The sequence below is a fragment of the Macrobrachium rosenbergii genome, chromosome 2 (genome assembly GCF_040412425.1).
Source record: "Macrobrachium rosenbergii isolate ZJJX-2024 chromosome 2, ASM4041242v1, whole genome shotgun sequence".
In the NCBI taxonomy this organism is placed as follows: Eukaryota; Metazoa; Arthropoda; class Malacostraca; order Decapoda; family Palaemonidae; genus Macrobrachium; species Macrobrachium rosenbergii.
The window spans coordinates 37,125,513-37,142,285 of NC_089742.1; the positions used below are offsets into that span (position 1 = coordinate 37,125,513).

The following is a 16,773-nucleotide window of genomic DNA, read 5'->3' on the forward strand; positions in this document are numbered from 1 at the left end:
AATGTGTATTATCAATAACTATTGTATATAAAGATTTAAAATTGAGAGTAGAGGAGAGAGAGAGAGAGAGAGAGAGAGAGAGAGAGAGAGAGAGAGAGAGAGCGATCAAAATGGTACATTGCTTTGTGTATTATGTAAACGAAAAAGTGACCAAAAGCTGTTTTATTCCCTTACAACAAAAACCTTCACACAATAATAGACACAATCAAGAACAAGACTTCGGTGTGCAAACTACGCAGAATTCTCGCACCATTATGCACCTACTGAGAAAAAAAAATTCCGCTTCACATCTGGCCTTTGAGCTGCAGCCTTTGTGATGCTGACGATCAAAACAATTCTCAATTGAGCCCCAACATATACCTGGAAACACTTCGGCAAAAATCCAGACATTCCCTAATGGCTGACAAACACTTGCATATTCTGCGTAAAACACACATTCTATTGTGTGTGCTTCTACGCAAACGCTCGTGACCCGAAACACGTCAGATTACCTTAAAGGTATTATGTCTGCAAGCGCTCTGTAAGTCCTGTGTATTCTGGTATATAAGACACCATACTTAAAGCAATACTGTGAAGATTCCGATATTGTGGTCCTTACATATAGATTCTAATATACTGTGGTTTGATGGAGATCTTGATATCAGCAGATATAAGTCCATACAGATAGCCCCCCTAAAACTTGAAAGGTCCTAGGTACGTCCTTTCTCAAATTACTACAAAAAATGGCAGTGTGCATTTTGACTGGGCAATGTATAAAATAGTGTTGTGGATAATACTGTATAGTATAATCCCCTAGACAACAGGCAAAATGTAGTCCCCCCTATAACTGCACTTTATTAGTGGAATGACAGGTCTCTCTATAAAACTCCATGTTCCAAGCCATGTCAATTCGTCATTACCATACTAGAAGTATGTTCAGTTGATCGTAACTGCCAGTCTTCTGAACAACTCCGACAAAACTTGCAATTCCTTACTATGTCGTTTTCATGTTACTTGGATGAAGAGTTTTGTCAAGATCACGAAACACCAGCGTAACAGCCACCCACTACCTGACCTTTTAGCCACAGACTATGGACAAAATTATAGGTCTGTGAAATAGGGTGGTTACTTACATGTGAGGGGTGTTTCAAGGCCAGAATCACAAAATTTCACCTGCACTTTGGAGGCTATATAAGTCTTTCGGCAGTATCTAACGTACATGGATAACCATTTCTGACATAACGGCGAGTGTTATTCTTAACATATAAGTAACGTCCATGGACAATCATTTGTTGCATCGCGCCGAGTGTTACCTCCAAAATCTAAGTAACGTACTTGTCAACAGGACCGTAAATAGGACACCCGTGCATCTCCTCTCGCAGACTTTCGACTCTCCTTCGCACGTCGGCGCTTGGGTTACAGAAACAAGAGACGCCGGGATCCAGCAGCGACGTGACCAAATATGCAGCGCTAGGGGGAAAGGATTACTTTGGTGGCCTTAGCTTCCTTCTCTTCCCGTATGGCGGTTGTTGTCGTTGCAGCCTTACAGCGACTAAACAATATGAATTCTGATCTCCGAGGACCGGGAGCGACATCGTCTATTTGCGAGCGGTTTTGAAACTTGCAAGAGTCATTTCCTTGCATTGTTGGAATGCGCAAATATCAATAAAGGCATAAAAAGAATGGAAGATCAATAAGCCATGTCAAAGGGACCTCGCTATTTGAGAAATGTTAACAGAAATAATGTTTGTCGTCGTGCATTTTAAAAGCACAATTACATGTATTGTAGATATTTGGGGAAAGGGACAGTTACAGAGTGAATTTATCAAAAAGTTTGCAAAAAGAAAAATTCTCTTTTTTGTGAATAGAGTGTGTGTGTGTGTGTGTGTGTGTGTGTGTGTGTGTGTGTGTGTGTGTGTGTGTGTGTGTGAGAGTGAGAGAGAGAGAGAGAGAGAGAGAGAGAGAGAGGAGAAACCTTAAATCCATATAAAAATACCTCAATAACAATGTGACTTCTCACAACTCAAATATTAAATCAGTCTTCTCCAGTCCTTTTTGTCCTTAATATAGCTGTTTTTCCAAGCCCATCGAGTAAGTCAATTCAACTTTCTTCTTCGTTTTCCTAAACCCATTGAGCAAGTCAATGCAACTTTCTTCTTCGTTTTCCCAAACCAGCTAAGTCAATGCAACTTTCCTCTTCATCATCCCTAAAATACCTCTTGGATACGGACGCTATGACCTCCCAAAGGCATACGAAGGTTACCATGTAGTTCATTGTATACTTAATGACAGCATAAAAACAAGTACTATCTAAAGGGCCTGTACTTGTTTGCGTGTTTATATGTTTTATTGGTGGTCTTTTTTTCATTGTTTTTCCTGTTTGCCCAAACTCGAAGGTAGAGCCCCAAATCAGAATGAAATAGTTACGTAACGGACGAAAACGTTACCCTGCGTCCTTCTGCTTTTGCTAAATTTATGACCAAACCTGTTATTCATCAGGACAGTCACGATCAGAGCAAACATCATAGTAATGGCACACTTAAGGGGGAGGCGTTAGTACCTACATCATTCCTTTGATAAAATAATCTGTCGTCAAAACAATTCATCGTCCCCCCCCCGCCTTCCCTTCTCTACCCCCCGGGGGAGACCACCTCTCTTCCTCCCCAACGACTACCTTCCCCACCACCTCACTACCACTACAACCAGTTCCTGACCCCAACCACAACATTCCCTTCTAGCTAAAAATTGGTACAACTTTACATAAGCACAATGCCTTGGCAGTGGCTGTTAGGAATTGCAGCTGGTTTCGACTTTCTTCGATATTTTGCTTTTACTGAAAATATCAATATTTTCCACACATTTATATGCCTACAGTGAGTGGCTCTAGATGGCTCTGACCTCCTTATTTTCAGCAGGTCACGCAGATGGTCAATGGATCTATGATACCTATAAACATAAAAATAACAAGAGATCTAGAATTGACAGCACAATCTTAGCCTCTGGCAAAAGTGACGCCATTCGAAATTTTAACAGAACTATAATCTCATGCGTAGATACCTAGCCAGTACTGTTCCACCCACTGTCCAGCCTTCTATCTCGCAAAGGGGGTGGGGTGGGGGGGGGCGGGCAGGCACTTGCAAGGGAAGGGGGCAGGGGACCTGACCTTGATACACAGAGTGCACTACACAGGGGGTGAAACAGGTCCACCCCTTTGTCCCGTCAAGCCCACTTCCCTATTCTACAACGATCTGCGTAACACTTAAGCCAACGCTAGACCATGGCATACCCTTCCCCTCACCCCTAAAAGAAAAAATATAACCTAGCCATAACAACATCGCAGTCTAAAAAAAGACCTAGATTTACGAGGCAGGTGTTGGGTCCACTTAACCAACCCCTTACATAAAACGTGTTAACATAATTTGGTTTTTTCCCTTCCTTGCTTCTTAACACCTCTTCTCACACTCCTGAGAAGCAAACTTATTTAAGCAAAAGTCACTCTACGTACCAAGGTACACGTACACTGCAGCTGAATGACCTTGCCCTACAACAAAATAAAAAAAAATCGATAAAAAATAATTTTAAAGAGTCGATATGCCATACTCTGCGAGACATAGATACCAATATTGAAACAAAATTAATACTTCGGCGACCGATCGTAACACACCCCGAATAACAACATTCTTTTGACCTTAGAGTGGGGGTAGTACTCAATAACTTAACTACAGACTTCGTTTTAGGGAGGTAATCAATGTTTCTTGAGTTCATCCACGATTTCAAAATATTTCAATATTGAGCAAGTAAAACTTTGGCAATATATAAGTTAAGTCTTTCCATGACGTTAAAACTGCATCAATGAATCAAAAACATTTGTGTTGAGCCAGTAAAATTTCTGCAATATATTTATCAAGTTTCTTCATTGCGTTCTTCAGTCTTCGGTGTTAAAATTCCACATTAACTGACCGTAAATGCGCGATATTCTTTCTAACCACATGAGCGTGACTACAGCATTTAAAAAATAAACAGTCTCTATTGAGCGTAACTACTGCATTTAAAATATAAACAGTCTCTATTTCGATCATGTGGTTCTTAACCTTTTTATTACTACGGCCCCTCTAAGAGTCGGTCCTTCCCTCCACGTCCCCACCCCCCTTGCGTCTATGAGTAAAATTCCCTCCCAGATTTAAAGGAAAAAAAAAAAAAAAGAGATGGGGTGTTTTTATTCTTTTGGGAATGAATTAGTGAGATACTTGACACTGCTTCTTAGCGATTCTTGTTGAGAAAATAACGAATATAATTAGAGAAGTTTTAATTTTTCCATAAGGCTCGCGCCCCCTTGGAAATTGCTGACGCCCCCCGGTTGAGAATTACTGATTTTAGACACTGGTCTTACTTCATTCAAGTCGGACTTAACCAAGCAAGCTGGTGATATACCGATGCAGTTAAGTAAGAAAGCAAATGATACACTCAGTGAAAATTACAGGATGCTGGGAATTAACGCAGAAGGCTTGCTATATATTCTGTGAGAATTAATGACGACATTTGGCGATACATTATAGCAGCATTTTCAGCTAAACATTTTCCTTGCTCACATACGACTGAAACCGAGAAATGCCGGCACTGAGGAAGATACCAGAGAACGAAAAAAAAAAGAAGTAAAAAATGTGCCAAAGTCTCTTCGGCGCAATCGAGTTTTCTGTACAGCCGCTAGAGCATATAATCAAGACCACCGAAAATACACCTGTCTATCGGTGGTCTCGGTCTCATGAGCCGTGGCCCATGAAATTTTAACCACGGTCCGGTGGTGGTCTATCCTATATCGTTGCCAGCAGCACGATTATGGCTAACTTTAACCTTAAATAAAATAAAAACTACTGACGCTAGAGGGCTGCAAGTTGCTATGTTTCATGATTGAAGGCTGGATGATCAACATACCAATTTGCAGCCCTCTAGCCTCAGTAGTTTTTAAGATCTGAGAGCGGACAGAAAAAAGTGAGGACAGAATATAGTGCGGACCTGACAGACAAAGCTAGCACAATAGTTTTTTTTTCTTTTACAGAAAACTAAAGACTGCTACAAGGCAAGCAAGAAAAAGGTGTAAGACTTTGGATGAAAAACTAGTAAGGTTGACGTGGCCAACTGAAACTATCACAGTAAATCAACAAAACTCACTTCTTCCTATTTAACAACGAAGCACAACTATTTAGACCTACGACTACAACTACATCTGACTGGTGTTCATTCCCTTAGCATATGAAGTAAGTCTGCATGGCCTAACACCTTTTAAATGCATTATAGCCTTCAAAAATGACAAAAACTAGCGAAAATCTAACAAATTCAGCTCCTCGCAAGCCAACATGCTAAAAGAACGTCTGGTAATTATGAAAACAACTCATATCGAAAATCATCATAATTAGTTTTCTGTAAAAGAAAACTACTGAGATGGCTTTGTCTGTTTGTCCGCACTTTTTTTTATCCACCCTCAGATCTTAAAAACTACAGAGGCTGGAGGGCTGCAAATTGGCATGTTGATCATCCACCCTCCAGTCATCAAGCATACCAAATTGCAGCCCTCTAGCCTCAGTAGTTTTTATTTGATTTAAAGTTAAAGTGCTTCTAGCAACGATATAGGTCAGACCAGTACCGGACCGTGGTTAAAGTTTCATGGGCCGCGGCTCATACAGCATTATACCGAGACCACCTAAAGATAAATCTATTTTCGGTGGCCTTGATTGTATGCTGTACAGAAAACTCGACTGCGCCAAAGAAACTTCAGCGTATTTTTTACTTGTTCTTCTAAAGACAACAAAGACCTGTAGGACTCCTGCATCTACTTTCAGTTATCGGGACCAGAATATTTTCATTTGGTCACTTAAAAAGAAAAACACCCGAGCTCCTTGAAACAGGTTTACAATTCAAGTCATGACGACAACAGACTCCATTAGCATTCAGAGCGTTCAGTGTCCATGTGTTTCTTCAAAGATTGTTTAATAGTACAATTACGATCGAAATTATAAGAAGAGGTCACTCACGTATCATGGGCCGCTGATCTATCAAGTTGCCAAAGTATACAAGCACGGGAGACTTATTAGGACTATGCAGGTATCCTTATCAGGTAATCAGATGAAAACCTTATAGAGCAAGAGATCACTCACGTATCATGGACAGCATGTCTACCAAGTCGCTCAAGTTACGAGGTACGAGCGTCTTATTAGGTCTATGCAAGTATCCCTATCTGGTAATATGATGAAAATCTTAGAGGAAGAGGTCACTCACGTATCATGGATGGCAAATCTATCAAGTCGCCCGAGTAACAAAGTACGGGAGCCTTATTAGGCCTATGCAAGTATCCTTACATGGTGATAAGATGAAAATCTTCTAGAGGAAGCGATCCCTCACGTATCATGGATAGCAAATCTATGAGTTCGAGAGTCTTACATGGCAGTATGAAAATCTTACAGGAAGATATCACTCACGTATCATGGATCGCAATTCAAAGTCGCCAAAGCAACGACGTACGGAATCTTATTAGGCCTATACAGGTATTCTTATCTGGTGATAAGGTGAAAATCTTGTAGAGAAAGAGATCACTCACGTATCATGGTTCGTAATTCTATCAAGACGCCAAAGTAACGAGGCATGGGAATCTTATTAGGCCTATACAGGTATCCTAATCAGGCAATAAGATGACAAGTCTTGTTACTCGTGGGCCGTGATTAGTTGGCGTGACGCATGTTTACAATATCAAGTGGAGCACTCAATCGTGGGCCGACATTTTTACCACAAATAATGGGAACTGGTTTGTTAACAAGATAACCTAAGAAGATTCATTCATCAAAAAATATATATTTATTCGGCTCTGTGTTCTCATTCACCAACCAAAGAAAAATGTGTCTATAATCTACATTCTCAAGTTCTTGAACTGCTTCAAGGAATGATTAAAGCATTTGATCAATGTTTATTTATCTAATAAAAAAACATTGACCAAATGCTTTAATCTATAGAAAATCATGGAAAGAAAAACGAGATGAATGGACTTAAAATTTGTCGACCGTTCTGCCAAACTTAGCAACCTGTGATTTCCTTTGTTAAAACTGCAAACAGAGCATTTAAATAGAAAAAAATGCCCACTGGCTCAAATCGACATACCTTATAAAAAAAAAATAAGCATACCTGCTACATGCTCTTTCGATACATAACCAACTGTACATAACTCCTTAATAAATTTAATATCCTAACACAAAGCATTCTAATATACATTCCCTATAAAAAATTACAAGAACGTAATCTATTCAAAAGCATGATATATATATATATATATATATATATATATATATATATATATATATATATATATATATATATATATATGTGTGTGTGTGTGTGTGTGTATGTGTGTGTGTGTGTGTATAATCATTACAAATTGTACATGTACATAGTACACTCTGGCACCGTTGCAATGGCGATTTCCACCTACACAGTCCCTCCCGCAATAAATCCAATTATCCCTAACCAACTCAGAATTCCAACTGCAGTATCTACGATGTGAAGATGCGTAAAAGCTGGAAGAATCTCCATTTCACAACTAATTGTTCATTTTGAGTAAATAAATATTAAACACTCATTTTCCTTCGGGAAATTTCCGAATAGGTTTTTTTTTCTTTCCGCTTGCAATATCCCTTGCTACACCACTCAATAAAATCTTATTAAGTTCGTGTATCAGCAGTGTCCACGGTCTGTGATCACTGCCGGTAAGTAGCAGCTTTTATTCTGTATTCTAAAACGAAATTCGATGGAATTACGCTGGTCGAAATAACGGAGAGTTCGTCACACGAAGGGACACTGCGCCAACCGCGACACGACCCTACCGAACGACCGCTCACTTGCTACTGCCAGAGACGAGCGCTAGCCGCAAGGATGGTCTGGCGGCGAGATGGAAGGGAATCGCTTCGCTCTCGCGAGCTACAATGCCAGACATTTCGTTCGGTCCTTGCTAAGAGGGGGAGATGGGAGGGACAGAGGGTGTGGTGTTGGGCTGGCTTTATCGGGACAAGAGGGCGAGGGAGGGGGGGGTTCTTACCCATCGACCCGCCCACCTTCGCGCCCATCTCTAGCCTACCGAAACCCAACTGGCCATAATATAAAAATGGGCGGATCAACAGGAAAATGAATCAGAGCATAGCATTTGAATAAACGGGGTCCTTTTTATTAGAACATTCTTTCGGAGCAATTTCAGAACATTAGTTTTTTTAATAATTACTACCTATTTGCACTTGATACAAAATGTTCCCAATAACTACTGAATGTTTAATAAAATCTGACTTGCCTGTATAAAATTACGTCGAACATCATCATACCTGAACAGTACACACTTCTTGAGAAACAGACTTGAATGTATTAACATTCATATTACAGTACTTGAAAACTTCTACAGTGTAATTTTATAAAAACAATACACACGATTTTTACTTGCTTATCCCTCGTATATAAAACTACACAAGCACAGAACTCGTCGTTTTTATACACATGGTGTGACAGGAAGACCTCAATACAGTAGTCACAAATCACTCCAGTTAAATCACTTTGACATTTCCATCACTAAGTTCCCTGCAGAAAATACAGTAGTGTATAGACAATTCGTTTCAATAGAAATTATCTCATTGCGTATTTTTCTTTCTTTATTCTGCAACAGCTGCACTTCATAAAACTGTGAAAAAAATTTACTGGAACTACTATCTACTATGAATTTACTGTAACTACCATCATGGAAAGTAAACTGTTTTAACAAGATCAGAAAGTTTTACAGGACCAATATAAGGGTAAACTTTCTCATGGGTGAAAATGATCCAATATAATAATACCAGCATGACAAATATTAATAGAAAAATATTACTCATTATCATTATTATTCGGAGAAGATGAACCCCATTCATATGGAACAAGCCCACAGGGGCCATTGACTTAAAATTAAAGCTTCCAAAGAATATGGTGTTCATTTGGAAGAATTAAGAACAGTAAAAGGAACAAATATCAAGCAAAATCATACGGAAAGCTACAGTATTTAAAATGACAAAAACAAAACAGAATATATAGGAACACAAAAATCATTCTCACCAATGCTTTGTCCTAATACCTCTTGCTCTGAATTTTTTCCTTTACTTGAGTGACCCTTCCCATTAAAAAAATGAAAGACCCTCCCTTTTCTCTATCATTTACCTTTAATATTTATTCTCTCCTATGAAATTACCTCAACATGATAAATTTCTCTTCTTCATATTCCCTCTTGCTGTGGCACTTCCCTTTGTACGTGACAAAAAAGGACTTCATAATCCATCTAGCCCTCTCTTACCATTCCTACTAGGCCTCCTCTTTCATTTTCCTAAAGAGAAACTTTACTAAAATCACGTCCAACTAATTTCATCCGGTGTCTTCTCAGCTCTCATTCCCTAAGCCTCATGTGAAACCCCTTCATAGTACTCAGTTTGAAGGTTAAAGTCTCAAATCAACACAGTGAGAGTTTGTAACATTCTTCACTGTTTCAATGCTTCTCCTGTCCCAAATTTTCTTCTCATTTTGGAAGCATATCATCAGTTATCATTATCCTCTCCAAAACAATTTTGCTTTCTCTTCGCTAAATAAATTACCAACATCATCCCTTTATATCCAAAGGATTGCTGTATTCCTTTCTTCGCAGTATTTTTTTATATATTTTTTGCCTTTACACTTACAAGTCCCTTACTTTGCAATGTCATTTCCTCTGTTGGTCATCACACCATTACCACTGCAACCTTCTCTACCTGACCTCTAACATGCAACCCTTATTTGGACCTTCCAACGGCTCTCGTGATTTTTAATTGTCAAACACTGAGGACCACAATCAAGGTAAAACATTCTAGACTCTCTCACATTACAACCTAACAAGGGTTCAACATTCCATATGATACACTTATAACTGGCCTTGGATTTAATGCTACTGTGATATCATCTACCTTTCTAAGACACTTGTGCTTCTTGAAAGAATCTTGCCCATTTTTATTTACTTTTCTGTGTTAAGAGCTGTGAGAAATTAGAAGCAACCAACATACTTCTTTAGTAATACATACATCAGTATTAACTAATTCTATTCCAAATCATATTCTGAACTACCACCACCTTCTTCCACATAAGATAATTTACACGTTTTTTATACACATGCAAGTTCTAATATGGAAGTACGGTATTTAAAACAAGTTTATTTACAGTGTTCACATTTTTTTTCCCTTCAAAATATATCCTTCGGGACTCAGCAAACTTGCCTACTGTTACTTTCACGATAATGTTTTGGACTGTTAAAAGGTCCCTTATTTAGATATAACCTGTGTCCTCAACCCTCGTAGTACCTATCAGCAGCAGCATCAATTCAGGGAACAGCAAAAAGTTTAATTTTCAATTTCTCTTGCTGCTACACAGTGGTCTTCTTTCACTCCATCAGTTTCTCTACCATTTCCAGATTTCTGCTTATGGAAAGCCTGCCTGGACATCTGTTACTCTTTACTGATATTCAGCCACTTTTAAACTGACCAAACCTGAGCTTAAACTTTGTTATGTCAGGACTGATAATCTCCTGAATCTTCCTGGTGGTTTCAGATTACTGATCACTAAGATTCTGATAATATTTGAAGCAATATAGATGCTGTGATTGCTTGGTCATCACTGCAAAATGCAAAAATGTAATGAGCAACCAAGTGATATGCAGAATCAAATAATCCTTGTAAAGAATGTAGTGTGATCCAAGCATGCACACAACAGGTCAGGGTAACATATTACTTGGCAGCCTCCCTGAGATTTTTTGCAGGAAAAAATATGACTAGATACTTTCCAATGAGATCTCATACACCAGACAATGATCAACAAATCTTAACACTGATTTTTACTCTAGTTACACTACTTTTAATGGTATTGTCAAAATGAAAGGTAAAAGATTTATCAGGAGAATTTGGTCAATTTTTCTAATTTTAAGTTCATAGGAAGCTTTATATCTCTTCTCTACTGACGAACCACGGCAGATATTCTGTTCTGAGAAAACATGACTTTATAATCTTGTTTCTTTGTCTAAGTGCTCGGGATGCCAGAATCTATGCGCTCTTACAAACACACTTTTTTTGGTTTTTAGTGGTACCGAGATATAAAATCAATCATTCATGTCTGAATCTGTGTGCTGCTTTTCTGAGTACTTTAGTCTCCAAGTCTAAAGGAACTTTTATTACCATACATCAAGAAAAAGGTAAACCTGGTTTGTACAGATTTCTCCTGTGAAATTACTGGCTGTTTTTTTGTGAATTCAGCAAATCTTGTAGCTCTTCCAACATGTCTTTGTTATTCTTGTCTAATAAGGCTAACATATCTATATATCTTTTCCACAAGACCAATTCTATGTTGCTTACAATTTTTACCAATATATCTACAATACTCTTTATTTTCTGAAGTATTTAACCTCCAGATACATTTGTCTAAATTCTTTCTCCGACCACGCTGACTGACACATACCACGTTGAGACAATGACAAGATGTACCAGTACAAATTTTGTCAGAAAAATACCCCAACTCATTCTTTGGTGCATTTAACACCTTAAAATGATAGCTTCCACAAACCACTCAAAATAGATATGAAAGTTAACATCCATTCTAGAGCCCACATTAGTAGAAACAAGCAACAGAAAAAATTTAATGAAGTAAAATTTTGTACTCACTTGATGTGGAGGAGGTGTCAGTCTCAAGAAGTCTGTAGGCAGTGGCAGGAGCATCGGAGGATTCCAGTTCTTCTGAGCTCGCAACGACAAAGATTCTTCTGACTGGGCAAGTCCTCCTCGTCTTCAAAAAATGAAAAAATAAGGCTGAGAATTCAGAACACATACCTCACAACATTCAACATGTGCATGAAATCAGCCTGAAAATCAGATATCTTTAAAAGTTAAACTAAAGCTAAAATACTATAAAATAACTAAAATCTTACTTTCAAAAGAACACCTGCCTTTGACAATCAAAATTTTCTTTCTAATGTCATGATATAAAATCTGGATACCCACATAAAACAGGTAAAGGTGAACTATTTTTCAAGTTTCATTTTACAAATGCTAAACATCCAAATAACAATGGATAGCTTGGGCAGTGAATTAATTACTTATAAACAAAGTTCAGATTGCATTTTTTTTACTTAATTACTCAACACTACAAAAGATTAGCTATCTTCTACCTAACAAATGGTTTTTATTCATCCACTTCATCAGGAAAGAATACAAATTTTCAATACTGTCAACTGGCAGTCCTATTATTATTATTATTGTTATTGTTATAATACTGTACAGTGGTATGTCAAAACCACTGAGTAACATCTCAAGACAATCACAGGGCTCAAATTAATTTGTTTTTACATGAAAGATGAAAATTGAAAGAAAGTAAAATTAAAAATGTTGTAAATCTAAATGAGAAACTAGAAGTAATGAAGAAAATCTATTCTGAATTTTGTATGTTGAGACAAGAGAGACACCATTTATTTCACATGATTATTCACCACTTAGAAGGCAACTCACAACACTTCCTTATAGGTCTAGCTTTTAAAGTACCGAGGGCATAGCAAAAGCGCAATGATAAATATATCAATATACAGTGCATGCCTGTACATAATATTTATCAAGGGCATAGCAAAAGCGCAATTATAAATATATCGATATACAGTACATGCTTGTACATAATAATATTTACCAGTCATTTTACAGTAAATTAAATTCTATAAATAACTCTGTGGCCACTGACTACGATTGTAATAAAATGGCATCAATGTTAAAATCTATCTCACTCAAAGAAATGAAAGTTATGCTAACTAAATTATCCAAGTGGTACCATGATTTGGCGCAATTACTTTAAACTTATGGATAACCACACACACACCTGATACAACATGGATATTATAAAAATACTGTAATACAGTTGTAGTTAACATAGATTGCTTCATCACATTATTATTATTATTATTATTATTATTATTATTATTATTATTATATATATTTATTATTATTATTATTATTATTATTATTTTAAAGAAAAAAAGAATGGGCAAAAAAACTTTAGGAAGGACATGATTAGAGTTAAAGGGATGATGCTAAGAAAATTCAGTCTTCTCTGTAGTGTGCCATGCAAGGCATGGAATTAACCTCCAAGTTATTACACTATAATGCTGAGCACATTTACTGGTGTTCAAGTGGAGAACTATTCAGTCTGAAAATACCTACACCCAAAACCGTATCTAATACTGTGGGAAATATAAAAGCTTACTATCAGCCCTATGTAAAATGTTTAAGTGTACTAAAATAATGTGCACATACAGAAATGAATGTGAATCAAATACTGCATTAGTATACAGCAAATACAGTAAAGACACATACAATATTACAAGCACTATTGTGTAATACATAATATACATATTATAAAAAACACAACTGTATACACTAAAATGTGACCCAGACACCACAACCCAACTAACAAACTCCAGGTAACGAGCCTCTGATCATTTACATTTAAATTAGGTGGATGAAAACACTAACCCAAAAGTTATTATTACAGTGTTATTAAGTAGTCAATGTATCACAAAGTATTTTACTTTCATATGGCTCACCCAAATGATTTATTCTTTGCAAAGAGGTCAAAATTGGTGGCCAAACCAATGCTGCAAAGAACTTTTATCACTATCTAAAATGCAGTAAGGCAGGCAGTTTAGACATATTATTATTAAACAATTTACTCAGACAACTGTGTTACAATTCTTAACTCTCATAGGGCTGGCCAATAAGGGTAACATCATGAATTTCTGTATCTTTCAGCAACACTTCGGAAGCTAACTAGAAACAACATAAGCAAAACTATCTTTGCTTCCAAAGAATAGACTCTTAACAACATAGACACAGCAGGATTAAAGAGTAAATGTAAATGTTTGCACACTAAACTATGATTTGTACAGTGTGATAAGCAGTACAATACTTTTCAAGTACTTAAAAAATACATGTAAAAACATACAACCCCAGAATCTGTAATTAGACAGATATTTCATACATGACTGCAATCTCACAAATTATGTACCTACCACCAACAACTGAAACTAAAAACACTCGTATAAGGGTTCTTAACAACTTGGTTCCAATTACACTACATGATAAACTCATCCTACTGCTCTCATCGCTACTACTTATACAGTAGTGATTTTGATTTAAATAAGGATGAAGTACAGAAAGAAAAACTTTACTAACATACAATCACCAACTTGAACTAAGAATTAATAAATCCGATGAAGGGCTCCAAATGTTAACAAGGGTTGCTTACCTACCAAACCAACTCTGAACTTTGTTTACACATAGAACTCTCCTCTCAGCTACTGTTATCCGAACCTTTTGGGTGCTGAGCACAAGTAAAATACGGTAACTAGTTTTCCATTTTACCACATTTACCCATGTTACAGTGCTTTAGATTCATAAACATCATCCTCCTGCACCAATTTATTCCTTTATGCATAGAACTGTACAGTGGTATCCACAGCAAACAATTAATAAATTATGAAATAAATGAAAGGAATTATGACAAATTTTTATTCTGCTGTCTTTAATAAAAAATAAGGTAACCGAGGTACGAGAAATGTTTATTCATCAATAAATCTGTAAAATTATGCAACTTAATCCAGTACTTCATAAAAGTAATCTTTCTTTAATCTCTACAGCAATTTACATTGAATTCAGTATCAGTTCCCATGCCCAATTTTCCATTACATCAACCTTCAAGTGGAAAATTTTATAAGCAGCAACTACCCATACAAAAATAGTATAACATGCTAAAGATAAATTTTAATACTACACTAAGGGAGAATATTTACCCTTTGTCATGACTCTGCTTATGAAGAGTATAATACATTTCTCGAGAACATGAAAAACTTACAAGGGAGATCGATGGGGTGATGGCACAGCCTGATGATAACTTGGGGGTGGTGTAGCCGAGAGGGCGTACGAGGGAGGCAGCTCATTGCTGGCACCACCACCTCCATGGGGGGCTAACTGACTAACCACTCCTCCACTTTGACTTTCTGTGTCTGTTGTCATGGTTAACAATTGGTCAATGGTTTCATGAACAGCCCCATGATTAGCTCGTAACACAGCCTATAAAGCGATAAAATATCATATTCAATGCATGTGAAATCTTTTACATCAACATAAAAAAAAAATTTCATTAAAGCACAAAAATAAACTGAAATGGTATCTCATACCAATGTCTCAAATTCCAGTTGTTTAGACAATGTAACATTCAGCATGCACTAATACGTACAACAGAACATTTTATCAATAATATAGTAACTCAGTGCATTTTACATATATTGTACTGTTCATTAGGCAAGGGTTTAAAAGTTCAAAAGTTTGGGTACCAAGTTTCTTTGTGAGGCATATTTTTAAAATGCAAAGTTCAGTACAGTAACAATAAGACTTTTAAAACCATCTGCTATTTCAGCTCAGGTATCCAATAACATACTTTTGCCCTTAGCCATTCTGAACTTTTCTGTTGTCAAGCAAACCTCTTGAACTCATGGAGTCACCGTAATTTACTACTCCCGTGAAGAATATTTTACTGCTCCAGAAGGGAAGCTAGTATGTTGATCTTGCCTCTTGTAGAAAAGAAAATCTCTGGTCATTTACCAATAAATACAACTTGCAGACTAGAACTTGTTATTCCTGTAAAATGTAATACTTTTCCATTTTTTACCACATTATTACACCATTTTCTACCCATAGGATCCTTCACCCACACAAAAACCTTTCAGAAAAAACATACTGAATTCAGACTACTGTAATTTAAAAAAGTGACTTCTCCCACCCTTCAAATTACATCACAGCCAACTCTTAATCTTCCTAATAAACTTCATTCAAAACTACTCAACTCACTTTTTCTCTAGTGCAATACCAGGAACCTGACCTCTGACCATGAGGAGAATTCGCTCCAGTGTTTGATATCTCTAAAGTATTTGCCAGACTAGGGTATGATTTTTTTTACCCCTCACTGGAAATTCATTTTAAAGTTCATTCACGCCACATTATACAAATACTGTACTATACTGTTGTCCCTAACAGAATAAAATCTACTCTCTTCTGCATTTTCAGAGAAGCTCCACAGGGTTCAGTTCTCTAACACAGTCTTTTCTTCATTCTTAACAGTTCTCTTTCCTTATCTATATGTAAATATGTTGACTAAAATTCAACCCTCTATATCTCTTCAACCTTGACATCCTATACATTCTCTATTAAATGCTACCAATCTCATAATACTATTTCTTCATCTACATGCTTTAATTTTCAAAGCACATTTGAACGGACATCCATTAATCTAGTAAAGCTGAATGCCTGTCAAAATACGTATTTTCTATTTCTGGACTCTGCCCATGACTTTTGTCTCGTGTCCTGGAGTTCTCTCCTTATCCTTCTCATACTTCTTTTGTGAGAGTGGTATGAAACAGTGTCCAAACCACAATAATCTCTTTTTTTTTCATCATGGGCTGTCCTTTCAATAAAGTAGAACATTTGTCTCTGGATCCAGTGTACACCTAACATCCTTCATCACAATTTTGCATGTGATCCTTACCATCATGATTATCAGAAGCAAGGGAGCTTGTACCCTAGTTACAACACAATGCTCTACAGCTGCTCACATGCTTACTGAATACCCTACAATTCTTTAACATCAATTTTTGAGCCACAACTGCTTGCATAAATGACCTATGTTTCAAGATTG

General features: G+C 37.0%; 1 protein-coding gene across 11 annotated transcripts in view; it reads right to left on the reverse strand.

Moving 5' to 3' along the window:
* LOC136845126 (CUE domain-containing protein 1) overlaps nucleotides 1-16,773 on the reverse strand; it is a 93,433-nt gene that overhangs the window by 66,649 nt on the left and 10,011 nt on the right. For 7 of the 11 annotated variants that reach the window (XM_067115061.1, XM_067115069.1, XM_067115051.1 and 4 more), the window contains 2 exons: nucleotides 14,935-15,152; nucleotides 11,706-11,826 (listed from right to left, as the gene is read on the reverse strand). In XM_067115061.1, the coding sequence (XP_066971162.1) occupies nucleotides 11,706-11,826; nucleotides 14,935-15,152 (339 nt within the window). Of the gene's footprint in view, nucleotides 1-7,778; nucleotides 7,917-11,705; nucleotides 11,827-14,934; nucleotides 15,153-16,773 lie in introns of those variants that run through there. The other 4 variants (XM_067115105.1, XM_067115097.1, XM_067115089.1 and 1 more) reach the window with 3 other exon arrangements.